At 41.7% G+C, this 22,309-nt stretch overlaps 1 protein-coding gene across 5 annotated transcripts in view; it reads right to left on the bottom strand.

Moving 5' to 3' along the window:
• The window catches only part of UBP1 (upstream binding protein 1), a 56,238-nt gene that overhangs the window by 21,714 nt on the left and 12,215 nt on the right, over nt 1–22,309 (bottom strand). For 3 of the 5 annotated variants that reach the window (XM_063325454.1, XM_063325452.1, XM_063325451.1), the window contains exon 3: nt 5,752–5,903. In XM_063325454.1, the coding sequence (XP_063181524.1) occupies nt 5,752–5,903 (152 nt within the window). Of the gene's footprint in view, nt 1–5,751; nt 5,904–15,924; nt 16,624–22,309 lie in introns of those variants that run through there. The other 2 variants (XM_063325455.1, XM_063325453.1) reach the window with 1 other exon arrangement.

The raw sequence follows: 22,309 nt of genomic DNA on the forward strand, positions 1-22,309 counted from the left end.
ATTTGTTCAATTGCCAGGGTTATTTTACTCACACAGATATAACCTATGTAAGTCCATCTGCATTTATAGACAGCATTTTGTTTAATCTAGCACTACTAATAAAACTTTTACAAGTGTTCTCTGTTCTTTTTTTTTTTGAGGGGTGAGGCTGTATTCTGACTGCTTGCTCAACAAGTGTTGCCAACCTTCTACAGGTACACAATAATATTAACACCGAAGATTTGATGAAGGTAAAAATCCAGGAATACCTGACTCAAAAATAGCACAGGAAGTTTTCAACACAACGGGACAGACACGTTCCATTCTGCAGTTTTGGACATGTAGCTGCTCTGAAAGCATGAAAAGCACCACAACACTGATTTTAAGTCATTTCTGTATGAGACCTATAGATGCTAATTTCTCTGCTCTTTCCCGAAGAGTAGTCACAGGAGCAAGGCGACATAAGGTGCTAGGAAGTTTTACTGCCCACTGTTTAACACTGAAACTGCAGTACCTTCTTTCACAAAAATCACAGAATGGTCATTTGTAAGGGACTTCTGGAGGTCATTATGTCCATCCCCCCTGCTCAAGCAGAGCCACCTAGAGCCAGTTGCCCAGGACCAAGCCTGTCTGCTTCTGAGTATCTCCAAGGATGCTCATCCAGCCCATACTTCATTAGCTTCTCTACAAGGACCTTATGCGAGAAAATAGCAAAAGCCTTACTGAAGACAATGACTTGTGGACAACACCCACTGCTCTCCCCTTGTCTACCAAGCCAGGCATTTCATCACAGAAGTTCATCAAGTTGGTCAAGCATTACTTCCCCTTGGTGAATCCATGATGACTATTCCTGATTACTTGCTTGTCTTTCGTATGCCTGGAAAGAGTTCCCATCAGCTTCCTGGGGATAGAGATGAGGCTGACCAGCCTTTAGTTCCCTGGGGCCTCCTTTTTGAAGGTCAGAGCAATGTTTGCTTTCCTACAGTCCTCAGGCACCTCTCCCTAGTCACCATGATCATTCAAAGACTATCAAGAGTGGCCTCACAAGGACATCTGATAGCTCCCTCAGCACTCATGGGTGCAACCCATCAGGATGCATGGATTTATCTATGTCTAGTTTGCTTAACTATTCTGTGACCTTTTCCTCTTCTAACAAGGTTACATATTCCTTGCTCCAGACTTCCCCCCTGATCTCTAGGGCTAGGGATTCCTGAAAGCCAGTCATGCTAGTAAAGACTGAGGTAAAGAAGGCATTCAGTACTTCAGCCTTTTCCACACCATGTGTCATCAGGGCCCCTGTCCTGTTCAGCAGGGGGCCCACATTTTCCATAGTCTTCCTTTCACCACTTACATACTTACAGAAGACCATCTTGTTGTCTTTGACATTCCTCACCAGATTCAATTCCAGCTAGGCTTTAGCTTTCCTGACTGCATCTCTGCATGCTTGGACAGTGCCCAAGCATTCCTCCCAGGTTACCTGTCCCTGCTTCCACCTTCTGTTTGGCTACTTTTTGTGTTAAGAGTTTTACCAGGAGCTCCTTGCTCATCCATGCAAGCTTCCTACCATTTTTGCCTGACTTGCTCCTCACTGGGATCCACTGCTCGAGGCTGGAGGCAGCGATCCTTGAATATTAACCAGTTTTCTTGAGCCCCTCTTCCCTCCAGGGCCTTATCCCATGGGACTCTACCAAGATCACTGAAGAGGCCAGAGTCTGCTCTCCTGAAATCCAGTGATGTGATCTTGCTCTCTGCCGTGCTTCCTCATCTCAGGATCCTGAACTTCATCATCTCATGGCAAGCCTTCGACATTCACATCCCCATTGAGCCCTTGTTGTATGAGGTATAGTGGAGCACCTCTCCTGACTGGCTCCTCTATCACTTGGGTCAGGAAGTTGTCAATGCTCTCCAGGAAACCCAGATTGCTCATGCCCTGCTGTGCTGTCCCTCCAGGAGACATCAGGGTGGCTGAAGTCCTCCTATAAGGACCATAGCCTGTGAACATGAGGCTACTCCTAGCTGTTCACAGAAGGCCTCATCTGCTTGTTCTTCCTGGTCAGGTGGCCTATAGCAGACACCCATTAAAATGTCGCCCATATTGTTCTGCTCTTTAATCCTTATCCATAAACTCTCAGTTGGCTCATCACCCATCCCTAGGCATAGCTCCAGGCATTCCAGCTGTTCTCCCACATAAAGGGCAATTCCCCCTTCTTTATTGCCTTGCTCTGCCTTTCCTAAAGAGCCAGTATCCCTCCACTGCAACACTGCACTTGTGCAAGCCATTCCACGTCTCCACAACCTCAAGAGGATTACAGCCCTACAACTGCACACAGATATCTTAATTCCTCATGTTTTATTTTCCATGCTGCTTGCATTAATGTACATGCACTTCAGAGAGGCACCCCACCATTCTAATTCCCCAGAAAGGTTTTGGGGGTTTCATCATAATGGTGCTTCACGGGCAGTTACTTGCTTACACCCCAATGCTGGAGGTGAGCCTGTTTAAGCCTCCTTCTGTTGATTTTGCGTTCCCTTTCAGGCACGTCACTCCAGGCCCTTTGCTCATCAACCACGTCCATCACTCCCTCACAGTGCTGCTGAAAAATCTCTCCCTCCCGTGTCGTTCCTACTTCCAAGCCCTCCTTACGAGCTCAGCCATCACACTGGCAAAGGTACTTTTGCCCCCCTTACTGAGGTGGATCCCATCTCTCCCAAGCAGTTCTCTGCATTCACAGAACTACAAGCCCAGCTGCACTGTGTAAACCAACCTAAAGAATGCTTCCCCTTTAAAAACAATTCTCTTCCATACCATTTCTGATACTCAATATACATCTAGATGAACAGCAGCCAACCCAAAACATTGTCCTACACCTCTGATATGCATTCTCAATGGACTCATTTAACAGATTTTACAGTTAGTAAGAACCCTGCAAACCCCTGAACAACCAACCATCACCACTCCAAGATCTGAACTTCTAGAATCAGCTTCAGCTGAAAACCTAATCACTTTAAATATTCCATCAGCTCATAGAATATCTCAAGATGGAAGAGACCCATAAGGCTCAAGTCCAACTCTCTGCTCCCCACAGGACTACCTAAAACTAAATCATATGACTAAAAGCATCATCCAGACACTCCCTGAACTCTGAATGACGCTCTTAGCTATTCCAATTAAAATACCTACTGACAGAGGGTACAGTCAGGGCTTGCTTAAATATTGCCTTAGGAAACGTCACCATAGCTTAACAGACAGGGCAAATGTTCCTGTTGCGTCTGGTATTCCCAATCCAGTAAACTAAGGCAAGTGCTGATGAAATTAAAGAGGGTATTTGCTCTCTACGGTACTCCCTATTCACAATCCTCTTGAAAATGATTTAAGGCAAGACACTGCCTGATAACGGGGCCAAACTAGAAACCAGATAACTGACGTGACCAGGATTAAAATTACTATCTTTCTAGAGGACTTAATCCGACTCTTTACACAGTTGTATCACTATCAGTACAACTCAGTGTGGCAAACTGATCCTTATTTTATGCTGGCTTCAGTATGAAAGATGTCATATCTCAAAACTATCCCAAGATTTATTATTTTTTTTTTACATACACACATATATACACACACACTAACAGTTTATAAAGAATTTTTTAGGAAAAAGTCTTAACCTAGGCAGCAAACGTATTGTCTTTCTGTCTGAAGTATTAGCACAGCAGAGGAATTGGCCAAGTGGGTTTTTCTCCATATTTATTTAGAAAAAGGGTATACCAATGCTTTCATCTTTCAACATCAGATAAAATTACCTAGGACACTGAAAGCCAGCAAAACTTCTTTGCAAAAGAAATCTTTATATTAAAACAGATTTTCAAGGGCAGACGAAACATTTACAGTTATTTCAGTGAGTATCACGCAACTCTTCTCAGCAGCGAGACAGCAAGCACTTTCTTCCTTCAGCTTGCTGCCTTGTGCTGGTTCCCCAGCACACTGAGCTGACCTTCAAGCTTTGTGTTTGGTCAGGGAGGCTGGATCCCAGCACTCAAGAAAACAAAGTATAATTCTACAGAGTTTAAAGTTTATAAAATTTGGAAGTTTTTTTTAAACAGTGCAAAGCATCTTGCTGGTCCAGCATAACTGCTGCAATTGTACTGTTTTCTCCTGAAGAGTGCACTCAGGGTACAAAAAGTGGTAAAAACTAAAGTAAACCTAACGAAGCACACAGCTGAACTATATGATCACATGTTGATCTTGATAAAGAACTTCCATTATTCTCATTAGTAGAAGAGCCAAGTAATGTCTAAAGCATATTTATAGACAAGCTGGATACTGCAAGATGAAGCACTTAGCAACTTTATTACATAGAAAGCGGAAAAGGATGCTTTGTCATCATGTCAGTATGAAATTAAATACAATCAGCTTCACACATTTTAAGGCCTCAGTACGTAGTCAAACACTTCCAGGTATGAAATGCATCACCAGAAGTTCATGCTACTAGAAGCCTTTCAACTTGAGCAAAAAGGATACCCTATCAAGAAAACACACATGTAAAATATACAAATTCTATAACATAGTAAAGCAATTAATAAGTTAAGTAGCTCACAAAGACCAACGAAAATTCACCAATACATATTTTAATCTGCGTCCTTTTAGCTGCACACTAAAGTAGTACAGTGCTCAGAGAAGCACACAAGCTAAGATTAATTGTACCAAAACACGGTAGGAGATGGAAAAGAAATGGTGAATGTGATTTTTTTTTAAATTGTTTTTATTTTTCATACAAACTGTGCTGTGGGACTGTGTCTTCTAATTACAGTGCTATCTACTGAGATATTTTGGATAGAAGTCCACAAAGAAAAGAAAAAGTAAAATTAAATCTAGAAACAGTGATCATAGAGTCGAGGCGGGGGGGGGGGGAGCAGTGTACAAAGCCATTGATATGGTCCAAAACAAATGATAAATGGTTTTATTTGAGTTCAGAATACTAGCTGACTACACTTAAGACACCAATGTCATTTCCAGAGGAGAGGAAGGTTTTATCACATGGCAATGACTACATTCAGATTGTTTTACCCAACAGGCAGTGCCCTCTGTAGAAGGAAAACCAAATTTCATGCAAATCAACCACAGGGTATGAGGAAAAACCAGCAAAACTCACGTGAAGCAATTATCTAGTGAATTCGTGATAAACGTAGACAGACAATAGTGAAATATACGCAAACTCCAAAGGTAACTACAAAGGTAGCTACACTTGTGCCCATGTTTCAAACGTAATACTATTCTGAGTAGATATGTATAGCTAATTTGAGAGCAATTAAAGCGTCCTCTGTTTGAAACAGTTTTTATTTAGGGATTGACATTTTACTATTTACTATGACTTTTTAGGCGTGTCTGTGTGTACCTGATGCAAATATCATCCAATTAACTTGCTATTATTGAAACAGGAATGCAAAATTAATCTTGTATTTTAAGCTACAACTACCGGAAGTTTGTCTCCTAAATGCTCTGTCAGCTTCATTTTAGAGGGGGAGATAGGGGATGGAGAGTGGTAACACTCAGAGCAGAAAAAAAAACCCAAAAAACAGGCTCTAAAGGGAAAGCAATGACAGACTATAGCTATGAGTCTGCAAGTTGGACAGAACAGGACTAATATGCAACCTCATTTTTGACATGAATTTATTTTGGATGTACCCACACATATCAAAACATGGAATACAATTCCAGGTTTAGACTTGCACCACAAGCTGCATTCACTATCGTTATGCCTGCAATGTAGGTATACCAACCTTGATTCAAGTATGTAAGAGTTTCATCATATAATTTTACTGCTGGAGATGTTGCAGCACACATAACATACTGGAAGGGTGGATGTTTGGTCTCATTTTCTTGTGGAAGGCTGGAATCTTCCTGTTTGAAAATAGGCAGTGCCAAAACATCACTGAAAAGAACAAACAAATAACTTTGTGAGACTGGTGGCCCTGTTTTGCCTGAAGGTAAAGAAAAAAAAAGTTAGTGACTTACAAAAACCACAGCAGAATATGTACAGAATTGTGTCACTGAGTTTATTAGCTAAACCAATGAGAGCAGAATCCAAAACATTTTCCACCAAAATTTTAGGCTAGGATATGTAAACAATGCTCTTGAGACCAAAGCAGACAATAAACAAAGTTGTGCCAGTACTCTGAAAATTCAATCTTCAGTTCTTTTCTTCACTGAAAAAACTCAGTTTACTCTTAACTATTCACCTGTCAACATAGGCAAGCTCACCTAATACGCATGCAGCTGAGAGCAATGTATTTACTTTTCTCTTCAAAATAATGTATTCACGAAAGTAAGTTACTTACACTGTAAAAATCTTTCTCCCCACTTAGTATAATTGTATCTAACTAATAATTCTGTTGACATTGAAGATTTTTCAGTCTTCACTTATTTAAGGCTTTAGCACACTGAATAGCACAAAAATGACTAAGCAGCAGATTCACAAAACACAATTTAAACAAAGCGTATGCCAAGGTTCACTTCACTTATAGGCATAAGACTACCAGAAAAACTTTGGAAATGCAAAGTCTCTGAAGAAGAGAGAGCAATCCATGTTGTTCACAGCTAAGAGAGACAGCTTCACCACAACCAGCAAACACATCTGCTTTCCACAGAATTAAATATCCCATATTAGCAGTAGATTTGTTTTCCTTGTATACAATGATCTTTCGTAAATAAAACTTCAGGGAGATTACAGAGTTCTGTTCAAAGACAGCATTTTTCTAGCACTGAGTTTTTGTTCATGATGAAATTCTTATCTGCAGAATCATGTTCTTTGAAAATTAGTTTCTAAACTGAAGTAAGATTTCTCACACCACCTCACCTGTTGATTCAGTTTTAAATCTACATGTATCTTTTGTTTCTCTTGCATCTATCACAGTCACAGATCCAATGTATTTTGTAAAAGAATTGTGTCTTATCCGTATTGCACTATTATTTACACTTTGTACCCTAAAATTTTTGAAGTAAAATTATTTTTTGCTGTTCCTCATTTCTGAGAGCACCTACAGAGAACTCTAATTCCACTTGAATTCCAGCTCATACCTGAAGAATCAAAAAGTATCATAATCAATCTAAAAAGTGAAATTACAGCCAATATTTTTGTGTCACAGAAGGCTATAGTATAGACTTGGTCTATGAAGTATTAGGTGTGAGGGTGCAGCTGGGGCACCCCAACTTTTCTTTCAGAGCATGTGCCACATACAGCAAGGTAAAGGCCGGCCGCATCATATTCCACTCCCCTGGCTACCTGGAAGAAGATACATTGACCTGAAAGACAAAATACTTATGAACAGTGGAAAAGTTTAAGAAGTTTGTCTACACCTTGTAGAGACTGTACAGTCCCAAAAATAACAACTAGAATTTAAGAAAAAAAAAAAAAAAGACATATATACAGGTTCCTTTCCACTAGGAAAAAAACACAGGACATGCTACAAACAGGCATGAAAGCAGGACACGGCAGGATACTGTCCAAAAAAGCAGTACGAGCCTGCTGAACCATATCATAGCTACTTCTGATGCCAGCTCCCCAAACCAGAGCCCAGAGGAGGCTGTACTCAACTAGTTACAAAGGAAGATAACATGAAACACCAACTTATGAGAAGCAGACACTGTTAAAACAGTTGACTTATATAGACAAAAGGAGCATCCTATCCAGAAGTAGGACAAAAAGCTTCATAGATCGGTGTACTGCTGCTACTTGAGGACGACTCAGAAGAAACAGCTAGGTGCTTCATGCCTTGATGTCAGTCAAAAGGGCAGCCCAACACAAGAGGGAGCACTGCGACAGCCAGAGAGAAGCATCGTCCCAAGAGAGGACTTCAACACCAGGAACCCATGCAGTCATCACACACTTTGGCACATAAAACACCAGTTAGTGTTTTTATGAAGAGGAACTTTAAAATGGAAAGAACACGGAAACAATAACAATGTTTAAAATACACACATAATAGTCAAAGTGCAACAAAGAAGGCATGCAACGTATCTCACCAAATAAATAACCTGTAATTCTCCACTAAGCGCTTGCTTTCACATAACACACAAGATTAAAAAGAGAAATCTTTTGTGTATTTATGAAAAATATCTTTCAATCCTTCATTTTCCACCCACAATTTAAAGATAAAAATACATCTGGTCTGGCTTAAGAATGTGTGTTGTCATTAATGAACTAGATAAATTAACAGACAAGGCATTGGAAGCCAACAAATACAAATGGAAGACAAATTTAGCCAGCTTTAAACCTGCTTGTGCTAACACTTACAAAGTGGTAATGACTAACTGCCACTGCAAAAGAAAAAAAAAAAACCAAAAAAACCCACAAAAGACATCCAACTCCTCAACCCTACAGTTTAATTGTATAGAGAGCATAATGCACATTCTTAAATGCCGCCATTCCAAAAAATTGCTCCAGCAAACAGCACGAGGCAACTCTAAGAATCTTCCTTTATTTTCCCAAATAAAAACATACATTTTTCTCAAAAAAGAAAGTCTTCTGGGTACTAGTCCATTCCAAAGGAAAAAAGAAGTCAATGCAATTTAAAACTCCTTCCTAGACTGTCTTAAAATAAATACCATTTAAATAACATTTTGATTTGTTCACTCACAAAGAATGAAATAGTGTATTCACATTTAAGCATACGCTTGTTCCCATCTAAAAACACATAAAAGCTGCAGGCAATTAAAAAGAGTCAGTAATGTATGAATAAAATATTTTAAAGTGCCAGTGATCAAGAAATGTTGACTGATTTAGAACCAACTATTAATTCCTCTTAAAAAAAAAAGTCATCTATCTTTTCTGACTTTCAACAAGGAAGCTGCTATGAAGCGACTGGTCTATCCTTCAGTCACCGTGGTACAGCAACAGAGGATAACCAGTTTTATTTGATACCTGTGAGCCTATGGTTCAGCAATGCCAAAGGTCTTCTGGGCAGTACTGGCATACAGAATTTCTACCCCGTGAGCTGCTCCTTCCCTCCCCTTCCCCTCTACAAAATATCTTCCTGGGCTATGTTGGGATCTCTGTCAGTTCATAGCACAGCCCAACACAAAGCTACACAACTGAGGATGGTAAAAGCAGCTGATAAAATTCCTACTGTGGAGAAACCACCATCCTACCAAACATAACTTGAGGGCAGGCATAACGAGTTAAGCCCATTTCCCTCCTCATGACTGGCAGTAATAGGGATAATAGAATCAGGGAATAAATTGCTAATGTCTATGTTTACCTTGGAAATCATTAGAAAAGTGCAGCTTTGAGAAATACAAGAATACAGAGAGCATTCCTCCCAGTTCTTTGAATTCCAAATCCCCTGTTGTTTATTCTTATATTAGTTCAAACAGGGACCATCCTAATTTCACAGTGACAAGCATCTTCTACAAATAAAATTCAGCGCTCACACAGCACAGCTGAAGAAAAGATGCCAGGTGTACTCACAATTCAGAGTAGGAACCAGAAATTTAGTCTGTTAATAGTCCTCTTTACTTACACTGAAGAAAAGTATCTTGTAAGTGATAAACTCCATTTTATACATGCTATTATGTAGATCATGTTCCTAAAAACTACAGAGATCCTAAGTGACAGTCTTTTTACCACCTCTAATTTTATACTGATTCTATTATAAGACACGCCCCACCACCACCACCCAAAAAAAAAAAAAAACCACCCACACAAAACAAAACAGGAGGCAGGTCAGCCTTCTCAGTTCTTGCTTTTCTTCCTCAGATCCCAGATACAATTTATACATTTATAATGAGCCAATGGCCTGTCAGGGCAACTAATCTGCCCCCCAGGAAGTCACTGGGAGCCTCCACGTTTATGTATACTTCAGCATCCTTTAGTCATTTTCCTGCTCACCTGGTGAAATTTGATTTGTGCTGGCCCAATGCAGATTAGTGACAGGCACTTTTACTGACAGCTTTGCTCGGGTTATTTAACATGGCAAAGAATCTCTTACCTGAACTGAAGCACCCACTGGAAGAGTTGCCCAGATGGAGGGAAAAATAAGTTCTCCAAAATAGCTACTGTTGTAATTATTTCAGGCTACAGGAGAAAAGAGCTTTAAGGGACTGATACTTTTCTTTTTCTGCCACTAATAACTTTTGATCTTGTGAAGTAAAATACTAATTTACTTCACTTGTCTCATTTAAGTGAACTTCGGACTATTACAAACAAGACGAGGTAAAAAACAGCAATGTTTTGAAGAAGTAGCATCTTTTGTTAAGACTTCTTCATATCATTTGAAAAAGCAGATCTATCAGGGTTTATGGCTCCGGATGGAAGGAACTCCAAATTTTTGAAACTATTAGCTCCAGTAAGAAAAGTCTTATCTCAGTCCCTCACAATTTGTTATCTAAAGCATTCAACTGAAAGTATTCTTTATTCCTAGACGGAGGAGAAAAATTTCTCAGAAAAACAGAAACAGTCTTTATTACACACGACCAACACCCAATCTGAGCTAGCTATGCTACAGAAGTGGTGCATAAATGAAACTTCACCATACAAAAGCAGGAAGGCTTAGAAGAGGAAGAAAGGTCCATGTTAACACTTGAACGAAAGCATCCAGTGGGATGGATCACATATGATAAACTACCCTATATTATGCGGCCTACATGAGCATAATACAAGACCACCAAGAAAACTTTACGTTATCCTTCTTCCATGCTCGTGAAATGTGTTTGTCAGCCACAAAAATCACCTTCCTTCCAAATTTAAAGCCCTATTTTCATCACTTTCTGAAGCATTTTGGGGAAGAAAAAAAAGGCAAAACATACCTAATAATAATAGGGTCACAAAATAAATGAAGACCCTCCTGTCCTTACAAGAACAGGAACTAGTATTTCATGAAAATTCAAAGTGACATTCTATCAATCATCTGCATTATCTGTCTTCTGGTTGTGTACTTTTGGGTGTGGGTACTAAAGCATCCAAGAACATGCAGGTCTTTTGAAACTTTAAAGCATGGTTTACAAGAACAAATAACTTGAGAAAAATGTTTCTCAGGCAGTATTTGAATTAGTTATGATCTCAAAGACAAGCTCTGCATTGTTAAGAGGTTTGAACAAGCCACAGGAAAATGTAAGGGAATGTGAGAGATGATACTTCTAACACTTTCCCCGCATCCACAAAAGCAAGACTGATGCAAGACGACACCCCTGGAAGTAGCTGCTGGGAAAAATACAAACTTCCTCTGAAGAAGTGGTCAAGAATTGCAACCTGAATGAGAAAATGTGTGCAAATGTAATGCTGTTCCTGGGAATCCTACAACCCATCAGCTCGTTAAAGGGCTCAACTTATGGGGAGTCTGGCACAAAATGCAAAAAACAATCAAAGAAGGAACAAAAATCCCACCACCAAAACTTGTGTCTTCCTAAGCTCTTGAAGGTACCACGGAAAATTCATGATTACAAATCCCTGGTTCTCCATCCACTCCTCTGACACAGGGAGGTCAGGCAGCTGCTCTAATTTGCAGCAGCTATAGTATAGATTTCTCCTAAGCAGGAGTAATAAATCTAGCATAAATGAGGGTAAACTTGCTGCCCTGTTCTCAATCCCGCACATCCATCCACCATGAGAGGTGAGAGGGGAAAAGAGAAGATAGTTACGCAACCTGAAGAGTCTTTTCCTTAAGAATTAAACTGAAGAATTACAGTCCTTAAGAATTAAGTTTCCTTAATAATTAAATTTGAAACGTATTCACACATTAAACTGGGAAGAAGGAAAGGGGAAAAAAAACAAAAACGAACATCAGTGATCTAGAATATGAGGTTTGTCTTTCAAGATGTTTTATCCGTGGTAACAAAGTGAGGAGGTTTAGGTTTGTGTATTTTCTTTTTCCTCAAATGCCTATTTCCTGACAGGTATTTACATATTTGTGTGCCTGCACAAAGAATCAAGTTCTAATTCTAATGAGTACATAAAATTTAGTTTTACAGAGTCTAGATGTCAGTGAAAATTAATTTTTCTACAGTGCAATAACTAAAAATCGAACAGACCACTGCAACAGAAGTTTTTAAAAGTATTCTGCAGAAAATACTGTGTACATCTTCATTTAAAAAAAAAGGAAAGAAAAGAAAAAGAAAAAAATTTCAGGACACCTTAAATAAGCACTCCTCTTAAAAAAAAAAAGCCACAACATAACCAGTAGCAGAGTCTCAAAAGCGTGGGAGGCCTTAGGGGAGGCACAAACAGTTATTTTGCTGTCAGAAAGTAACAGCAGCCACAAGGAAAACAGGGCCTGCATGAGACACGAGATAACTCAATTTTTTTATTTTTGCAAAGTAACTATAAAGTTAAGACGGTAACTGTCACGATCCAATCAGCTTCATCAGAAGCCAAAAAAAGGATGTCAGGGTCCCAAAAGCCGTTAAAAGAAAACACCCTCCCTTTCTTCTCTACCTGAAAAGAAAACTGTAAGTTCTAAGACAACGGTCCCCCAAATCCTAACAGACCACCTGAAGAGTTACTTTAGGGTAGACTTCGGAGCACAGTTGATACACAAAGTTCCCTCACCATCCAAGGCTCTCCACAGCACAGTAAGGAAACAAGACTCGCTGTAGTAGGTTTCTGTTCTCTGCAACCAAGGCAGCAGCCAGCTCCATTCTCCAAAGAGGCTTCCAGGCATTTGGGAGAGGCAGCAGAGTCAAACTGACTTGATTTGACCAAAATGGAAGATTGTCTGGATGTATTTTTATACTGTCTTTCATATACACTTTCTCATTTCAGAACCAAGAGTCATCTTTTTCAATTTTGCTAAACAAACTTCAGGTTTTAATCTAGAAATATGTACCCAAATAGCTACTCGTGAAACAGCCCTCAAGTTCCCCAACGACAGACTTCAATTTTAGCACTACAAATACCACTGGAATTGCAAGTATTTAAATAAATCCATATTCTAAGCTTCCAAATTACACATAAAAATTCACTCATTAAGGTATCTGTCTTTATATTAATGCTCATTTAACTTAATTCAAATTAATTCATTAATCAAATACTTCATTACACAAAAAATGGAATTATGCTAGAGAAGTGGCAGGCAGTTCCTGAAACTTATCTTTTCAATGATACAGCCTCCATTTTTTAACAGTTCATAGCAACGATCAGCAGTCATAAAAATTGCACAATTCTTGATGTGTTACAATGGATATTATGATGGATTTGTACAAAATCACTGAGTCAGTCTTAAATCTACACAATGGTTATCATTACCAACCGAAGTTAACAGCAACACTCAAAACTCGCTATCACTAAAGGTCCCATGCTTTTATACAGGTTTCCAAGAGGGGGTTATTGGACACATCTGGCAATTAATTATTACCAACTGAACTGAATTTTGCACTTACAGGCAGTTTCTTATTGCATGAGATGTTAGAACAGCAATCAGAAAAACTGCGTTTCAAGATTTTAAGGAAATTTTGAGTACTATTTTGAACCACATGAATCTGCAGAGAAATTTTGTCCAGTTAGCCTCCTTTTAAAAAAAACTACGGTTACTGGTCAATGGACATGAGCAGTTTTCTTAATAAGAATAAACACAAGAGTAACGCTGCATATTCTACTCCAGGGCATTGACTAATCATCAACTCAAGGAAGCATCAGCTACAGAACCCTATAGGGGCCACAGAATTGAGTATACAATATACAGCTCTAATAGGCAAAAGGTTTATACACAGGTCTTTATAGCAAAATGCAGGGTCATATAGATTGGAGAGCTCTCCCAACATTCTGCTCCAGACAATATTTCTTTTTCTTCTACTTGTCACTTCCTTACGAAAAGGGATAGCAACTAGCTTCTACTGGCACACAAAACAGTGACAGAGTAGTATCTTCACTTCTCATGCTACGCCACTTCTTAGTTTTGCCCTCTCACATCACTTAACAGGCCATAACTTCCCTGAAGTAGAAATCTAAGCAATACACAAACTAACACACTTGCTGACATTACTCTGAATCCAGCAAACACTAACTGCAATTAGGTGATCCCTTTAACTATATGTTCAGAGACTAAAGTTACAAATAGTATTAGCATGTGTTCCAAAATTCCTTGCATCTCATCACAAAGTATGCAACCAAATTTAAGCCTAATGTATAGCTTTGCTTATGCAACATACTTTTTAAAAGCTTTTTAACTGCTGCGGCTCTTTTTGTGGTACTTCGAAATACCCTAATATGCAGGTATACGTAACTAAAAAACCGCTTAGGATTGCTGCCCGTCTTAAAAGGATGATACAAGCAGAAGAAACAATCTACCCAACAACAGTAAAGATTACAATTCTTAAAGTTTCAAGGAACTAAACAGTGTGCATTACTAGAGGAGAAATCAAGTCTATAAAAAGAAACGGAAGACTTTAAAAAGCCATCATAGCCAAAACTCAAGACTTCTAATCCTAAAAAGAACTGGATCACAATAGAGAAGGAAGAACAGTTCTTGAACAGGACCATATGCATTATCCACTGGTGTTTGCACAAGGAAAAGATAACCAGAAGCTGAATGCTGAGAAGCCATCCAACAGTTGCCCACAAGAACTGGCACTCCACTTTGTGGGACGAATGTTCACTTGACAAAGACAGAAATGGGACAGAAGTTGAATAAAATCCAGATAAGCTGAATATAAAATGAGGAGTATTCTCAGGAAGAGAGGTGAATCACCTTATTCTCTAAACTAGAAAGTTCTCAAAGTTATTTTTTATTTAAAAAAATAAATAATCAAACTCCACACAAAACAAAATCTCCATCAAATACATTTCCCACCACAAACCTGCCAAGTTCACAATCCCAAATACTAGCAAAAGGGTTCTCATTTCTATTAATCTGAAACCTTTATTTATAACTTCGAACAAATATAGTGCAGTTCTAACATGTCACCTGGGAAGTACTACCTTAAAATATATATAATAGCTGAAACTTGTGGTGGCCTCCAAGTTTCAGGAAACCCTGAGAGAGAACGCGTCTTCCACACAGGCTAGGCCACCAAAACTACCAAATGCCAGTGTTTTACCTCTCCGGACTCCCAAAATACCGACTAATCCTGTCAAAAACCCTAGACTAAAATGTCTCCCAGTGTCTCCAAAGCAGTTTCCCTTTTTCACTCTAGGAAGTCGCTCAGGAATCTGCACATTCTGCCCGTAACTGAGATAATGTACTTATTTCAAACAGGTACAGTTTTATCTCAACTTTGAAAGAGCACACCCAAACGCTACTTAAACACTTTTACTGTAAAACCTAGAAAACATCAAAAGGTAAAGAAACTGCCAAGTTGATTAAGAACAGAGAGAGCTACAAAGCAGGAAAAGAAGAAGAAGAAAAAAAAAGAAAAACGTCACTAAAGGCTCATACTACCCAGAAGTAAGAAATAAATAGACCATTTAAAGTACAACCGTACTACTACCCCATTTACTACCACAACGTTTACTTGCTCGAGAAAGAACGTTTTTTAAACGTTACAGAATTATGAATCAGGCTTATATTCGCCGACTAGATGATTCTCTTCTGAAACACGGGGGCCAATTACGACAGCCAAGGGAGAGCAAAATGCCATTTTTACGGTAGAGACGACACGCGTAGGGCAAAAGCATCCCAGGCCAAGCAGCGGCAGCAGCCCGCCCCTCCCGAGGGCCGGCCGCCAGCAGCAGGGTCGAGCAAGGCGGCAGACCCGCCGGGGCAGCCCCTTCACGCCGTGCCGAGCGCACAGCGGCCGACACCGGGGAAGAGGCGGCCACACCGGGCCGGCCTCCGCCACGTCCCGCTCCTCGGGAAGAGCCTCCAGGAGCCGGAGGGATAAAAATACAGAGAGAAGAAGTCGTGGGGGAGAGCAGCTCCTTCCCGCGCTCCCTGCCCAACGGCGCGGGCAGGGCAGGGCGGCCCGAGGAGGCCCCGGTCGGGACGCGGCACTCACCGCTCCCTCCCCCTGAGGTGAGGAGTTACCTCATGCTGTAGGCACCGGCTCCCAGCTCCTGCCCGATGCCGGAGAGGCTGGCGTCGAAGTCGTGCACCAGCCCAGACTCGATCACTTCATCCATCTTCAGCACCCACGCCATCTTCCGCCGCCCCCCACGCTCCCGCGCCGCCGCGGGAGGAGCCGGACGGGGAGGAGCCGCTCAGCCCCGGAGCCGCCGCTGCTGCTCCGCCGGGAGGCGGCGCCAGGAGAAAGTGAGGGGCTGAAGGAGGCGGGAAGAGAGAAGGGGGATGGAGGGAAGCGTGCAGGGGTGCGGGGGAGTCCGCGTTCAGCCCCGGGGGGGCCCTTTCCCCGCGGCGCGACCAGGGCGCGGGGTGGCTCTCAGCATCCTGCGCTCGCCCGGCCGCCGCGGGGGGCCGGGGACCGGGCGGCCGCCGTCTCCTCCTCCTCCTCCGCCGCGCCCTTGCCCGCCGCCTCCGACCGGACGCTGCCCCGGGCCGCCGCTGCTTCTGCCACCCAGCCCAGCGGCGCCTCCCGCCGCATCATTCAGAGGGCGGAGGCGGCGGCTGCGGCGGCAGCAGCAGCGCGGGCACCCGCCGCCACTACGGCCCCGCCGGGGAGCCGCCGCCGCCCGCCCCGCGCGGCTCTAACGGCTGTAACGGCCGCCGCTCACGCCAACATGGCGGCCACTTCCACCCCCGAGTGGCTGCCCCGGGGCAGGGCCTTCCCGCGGCTGGGGACGCCGATTGGCTGGGCTCCGCCGAAGGGCCCAATGGGAGGAGAGCAGGGAGGGAATGAGGTGGGGGGGAAAGCCCAGCCAATGAGCGGGCACTTCCTCACGCCAGGCGACGTCACCGGGTGACGGACCACTCCGGAGCCCCGCCCCAGGGCCCGTCGTGCACCGCTCCGCCGTGGCATCGCCCGGAAACGGAAGGCGGGCAGGAACTGGCGTCCGGGCTCCGCAAGGGCGGGCTGCGGTGGCGGCGCTGGGAGCCGTAAGGGGCCGGTTTCTTCCCCCGCCTCCGGGGCTGTAACTCCGCGTGCTGGTCGGAGCTCGTATAACGGGCCGTGCGCTTCGCCACAGCCTCCCCGGGCAGAGGCCCGCGGCCCGGCAGCGCCCCAGGCCGAGGTAATAATGGCCGCCGGCGAGGGGTAGGACCCAGCCTGTGCCTTTCCCAGCCCTGTTGAGCTCGTAAGGCAAAAGTTTTTTTACATTCCAGGGAGTCAGCTTCTTATTCCGAGAAGAGAAAAAAGGTAATAGGAAGGAAAGCGGTTCACTTCGCCTTCCCTTGACCTGCAGTGTTGTCCAAAAACCCCTGAGGAGCCTGCCCAAAAGACTCCAAACCCGTCGCAGTCTGAAAGACAGTCTTCAATTCGATGGGGAGATAGATAAGACAGAGAGACCTGCAGTCATTCCAGGCATAAAAATACTTCGGTATACTACCTAACATACACTATAAGTACATTACTTAATGTGAGGAACGAAATCTTATCACCTTTGCATCCTGGATTCAAGATCTCCAGCTTGTTAAAACAAAGCTGTTCACAAATACGAAGGCTCACGTGGCACCTGCAGGCAGGACTAACTCAAAAATGGCTGGAGCTCAGAGGAACATACTCTCAGGTTAGGGCCCTTTGATCACCTCATTGCTAGAAGGAAGCTGCTGGAAATGGACATACAGCAAGCAGATAGAGGTAATATCATCTTCACGTTAAGCTCCATCCACCTGTGGTAAGGTGCAAGAAGTACACTACCTGTAAAGAATTTTCTTTGCTTAGTATTCATTTCCTCAATTTTGTCTGGCCTTTCACTTGTTTCTTGGCCCATTTTATCACACCTTAAGACCATTTTGTATAGGTTTTCAGTTGCATTAATGTTGCCTTCCTCTCCTGTAAAAGGCAAAGCCAAGTTAAATGCAGCTGTATTCAAGTAGCACCAAAGTTGACTTTCTCGGATATGAATTTATGTTTTGTAAAAATTATCAAGTATCTTGGTTTTATACTGTTACTCAAATTTATTATATTATCCAAGGAAAAGATTCAAGAGGCTTTTAATAAATAATTCGTACTGATTGTAATCAGCTGGCAGTTGGAAGAGCCATAGGGGGGTCCAGGGAAGAACTGTAACTGCCAGAGGTTTAGATTTTAATCCTGCCCCCTCTGGTCATAAAATACTTGGTCTGTGGAGGGGGTGCTCATAGGGTAAGTAACCCACGACTTCATGTAAAGAAGGGTTCTCAGAAAAATGTTAATCATTCAGAAGATTGTTAAATAATTTTTTGAGAAGTTTCATTAAAATAATACACCCGGTGAGCAAACTACAGAAAAGTATTGAGAGTGTAAAATGTATTTTGATCATTTAGTTACATGCTTTAAGTACAATTGCACAAGTTTTTTCAAAAGATACAAGTCAGGAAGGCCCTAACTTCATGAATGATTAACAAAATACTAGCTGTTGTTCAAAATGTACATACGACACCCTGAAAGATAAAGAGAAGCACACATATTATGATTTTTAAAGGCAATTTGTAAGTTAAGATTGGACTGCCGGCTTCTCCAGAAAACGGTACTGATATTTTTGCTGCTGTAATTGACGTGAGTGCTCTGCCTGACTGTGGACAGATGAAGAATTCATCTGCATATAAAAGGAAACTGAAAAAAAGCGAAATTTATGAAGAGGGCAAGTCACTAGCATAGGCACCAGCTACCAAGTTACAGCTTTTAGCGAGAAGAACTGAACTTGCCACAGGCAAAATATCTCTTTTAAGCCTGACAAAAACAATACCCTGAATTCATTAATTTATTTTTAGGACGGAAATACTTGTTAACACTTCTGAAGAGGAATAACAACCCACATGATGACATTGATTAATTTCAGTGACTGTTATGGGATGCTTATGGTCCAGTTAATAAATTAGCAGGCATTATTCAGCATACAACAGTAATGACTACAAAGTTAGCTTAAACTCCTATTATTGCAGAATTACAGAGTTTTAATTGAAAACTTTAACCTTACCCTAAATGGACATTTGTAGACCTAAAGTAGACTTTATACAAGTAAGGTAGCATAAATTACTCAAAAAGCCACTTTTGTAAGTGATATGACAGAAAGCGATGATTTGTGGAAAACTCAAAGTAGCGCACTTTCTGCTTCTGACAGTCAAGAGAGGTAAGACAGGATCCAAAACCAGAGAAGCCAGATACGGTTTGATTTATGTGTAGCAAAACTGGTTTATCTGCTTGCTATACTTACATTAACATAGCTACATAGCAGTTACAAGATCACAAATTGATGATTTTTATGCTGGGAATTGCTTCCTTGTGACATAAATTCCAACCTCTGTGGAGGGTATCTTGAGTGGATACAGTAAGACCCATCTTCTTGCAGTTCAGTCTTTAAAAGTTGGGTAAAGCTTCTCCATGATAAGCAAACTGACAGCATTTCTGAAGATGTTATCTTTAGCTGTTTTAGGACACAAAGTGTCCTTTTTCTGTAAAAATACATGAGTATTACAGTGCATATCTCTTTCTTTAGCATTAGTTGTATCCCTGGCTAATTTACAACAAGTTTTCTGTAGAGGTTTGTGGTGTTGGCTTGGTTTCTGTTGTTTTTAAAGTATAGGCCTGCGATGTGTTTGCTTTCTTTGGGGCAGGTTCCTCGATCAGTCCCATTCCCAGATCATCTGCTGAGGATCAGCAGTGCACACAAACACCGCTTTCCAGGCAGATCTAGCCACTCCAATGTACGGAGTTGTAGTTTCAGAGCAAATCAGCTCAAGTACTCAACCTAAATTTCTAGTTTTTGTGATTATGATGCCGTGTTCTCAACTTTTGCCAAAAGAGTTTAAAAATATCTTTAGGCAGGTAGTGATTACAAACAGAAAACTTGAAAACAAAAATTTTTCTATTTTATTTTTCAGTTTTTAAACTTGCCTTGTGTTTTTTTTAATGCCTACATTTGACGTTTTGCATATTGTAGTACGAATGGTAGCAGCTCCCATAGCTTTTTTAATCATAATTTTTCTGTTAGCCTTCCCATAATTTAACTTTCGGGGTGATTTGTTGCTACGCTTATAATTGCCCTTAGGGTGAGTAGAGTCAAGTTGAAGGTATTTTAAAGACTAAGCAAATAAAGACTACTGATTTCTATTACAAAAGTAAAGTTGTTCTTATTCTTGATGAGCAGCAAACAGTCTTGACTGGAAATGTTGTCTGTATTTTGATGCTGTCTGTATTCTACAGAAAACTAGAGTGGGCTTAACCAAATAGGAATGATTGAAAATCATTCCTATTCTATGCGCATATGGTACATTTTTTATGCTCTTTTCCTAATGAAATTCTTATTCTGCAACATAGACAATATAAGGCCCATGCAGAGTCCTACAAGTTAGGGATGTGAGCCTGTTTTGAGGACGAGATTGCAGAATTTGTGCCTAAATTGTAAATATTTGCTTATCAGTAAGGCTGAGAGCAGAGGCTACAGGACAGAAGACTCTGTATGATTCATAGAATGATACCACTTTCCTCCTGGCTCTCTTCCAAGCTTTGCATATATGAAAAGCATTCAAAACTTTCTACTTGCCTCGTGGGATTGTCTAAAACAGGAGTTGAGCACTTTGAAATCTCAAATCGCTTCTAAAACCCTCTGAGCAGGTCAAATCCACAAGCCTGACTTGTCAGAGATGACATTCCCCGTGGCCCTGCCGTTCCATTTCTGCATACTGGTCACCAGACCCACCGATTGGAATTGGAGACTCGATATAACAGAGGGCAAGTGAATGCAGTGGGAGCCTGATTTTGAAAATATGTCTGCATAAATGTTTCTAAGTACAGTTTTACTGGGATGGAGGAGAGGGGATCCTGGGACACCCCTTTCTCCATCTGCTCTTCACTAATGCTGGCTGGCATGCTCCCCTGAAGTCAATTGCTGTTTCTATGTAACTCTTATTGATGTCCAGACGCGGGACTGAAGTGTGGAAGCACTGAGGACAAGGGCCGAGCAACTTGGTTATTATGACCAGACTGAAAACTAGTGCCTGAACTGGTTTGTATCCTTTCTGCTTATGGTAATCGGCCTCAGGGGCCAATCTTGTTAGCACCTGTACACTACCCTTCATTTATGGAATTGTCTCCCCTCCGTTGTATTTCAATACCAAAGCACAGATGCATGCTGCCATCCAAACCTAAAGGCAGGTGCTCAAAAGTGTGTGGGAAGAGTAACTTCAGAGGGACTGAGTGGCAGATTTTTAGATAAGGGTGGTGCAACAGAAGCAAATACAGGGAAGCAATGAAGACAGAACGAGGACATGGTGAAAACGGGCCCTGAGAGGGCACCAAAGGGGACACACCTCCTCTAGGCTGAACGGAGGCTGAAGAAGGGGGGGGACCGGAGTCGCACGTGGACATCCTCACTTTCCCTTGCTCTTTGGTTCCTTTTGCACTGGGAACTGTGCACGTTGCTTATGAACAGGGTTGCGTCAGGGAACTCCAGCACCCGTTCTTCATTTCTGTTTGACTGCCTGAAGTCAACAGAAGCAGGGCTGTGTTTGCTACATACTCACATTAGCCAATCTAAATTTCAGGTCACCCTGAACTTTGTCTTGAAATGGATTAATTTTCATAAAACTCCACTGCAGTTTCATTAGTTTCACACTTTGGAACCCAAATATAGCCTCAATTCCTTTGCTCTTTTTAAACCTAAAACTTAACACGTTTCTAATAAAAATGTGCTACTCAACAATTGTACAAAAGCAGATGTGGTGATACAGCAATAGGTGTGAGACTACCAACGTACAAAAAGCCTTATCAAAGTAGATGATTAAACACTATGATGCTTACGTACATTGTATTTAGCCAAAAAGTAATAAGCTAAAGTTTAATACAGAGAGTGAACCACATTATAAATTGAAACTATTAACATCAAGATTATCTGGATAGCTCTTGTCAAAGCATAATCATTCTTAATTATAAGAAAAATTTGAATGCTGTACACAAATAATATTTTAGTCATGAAGAGGTAAAGTAAGTTCGTAGCTCACAGGAATGTGCTGATGCAATAAGCTATATATTGCATCAGAATTTCAATGCAAAGTGTTTGGCCAGCGTGCCTGGACCGATAAGACAAGCAGCCCATAGTCCTGATCCTGCAGGTCAGCTGAGCTTTAGCAAGTAATCAAAGTAGACATGAAACATCAAGGTACTTATAAGTCTGTATTACTTCATGTAAACAGACTGTGAATGTAATTTGAGAAAGAAACAAAAAATTAACACAGAATCACAGAATGGTAGGGGTTGGAAGGGACCTCTGGAGATCATCTAGTCCAACCCCCCTGCCAGAGCAGGGTCACCTAGAGCAGGTTACACAGGAACGTGTCCAGGCAGGTTTTGAATGTCTCCAGAGACGGAGACTCCGCC

The sequence above is a fragment of the Chroicocephalus ridibundus genome, chromosome 2, assembly GCF_963924245.1.
Source record: "Chroicocephalus ridibundus chromosome 2, bChrRid1.1, whole genome shotgun sequence".
NCBI classification, from domain to species: Eukaryota; Metazoa; Chordata; class Aves; order Charadriiformes; family Laridae; genus Chroicocephalus; species Chroicocephalus ridibundus.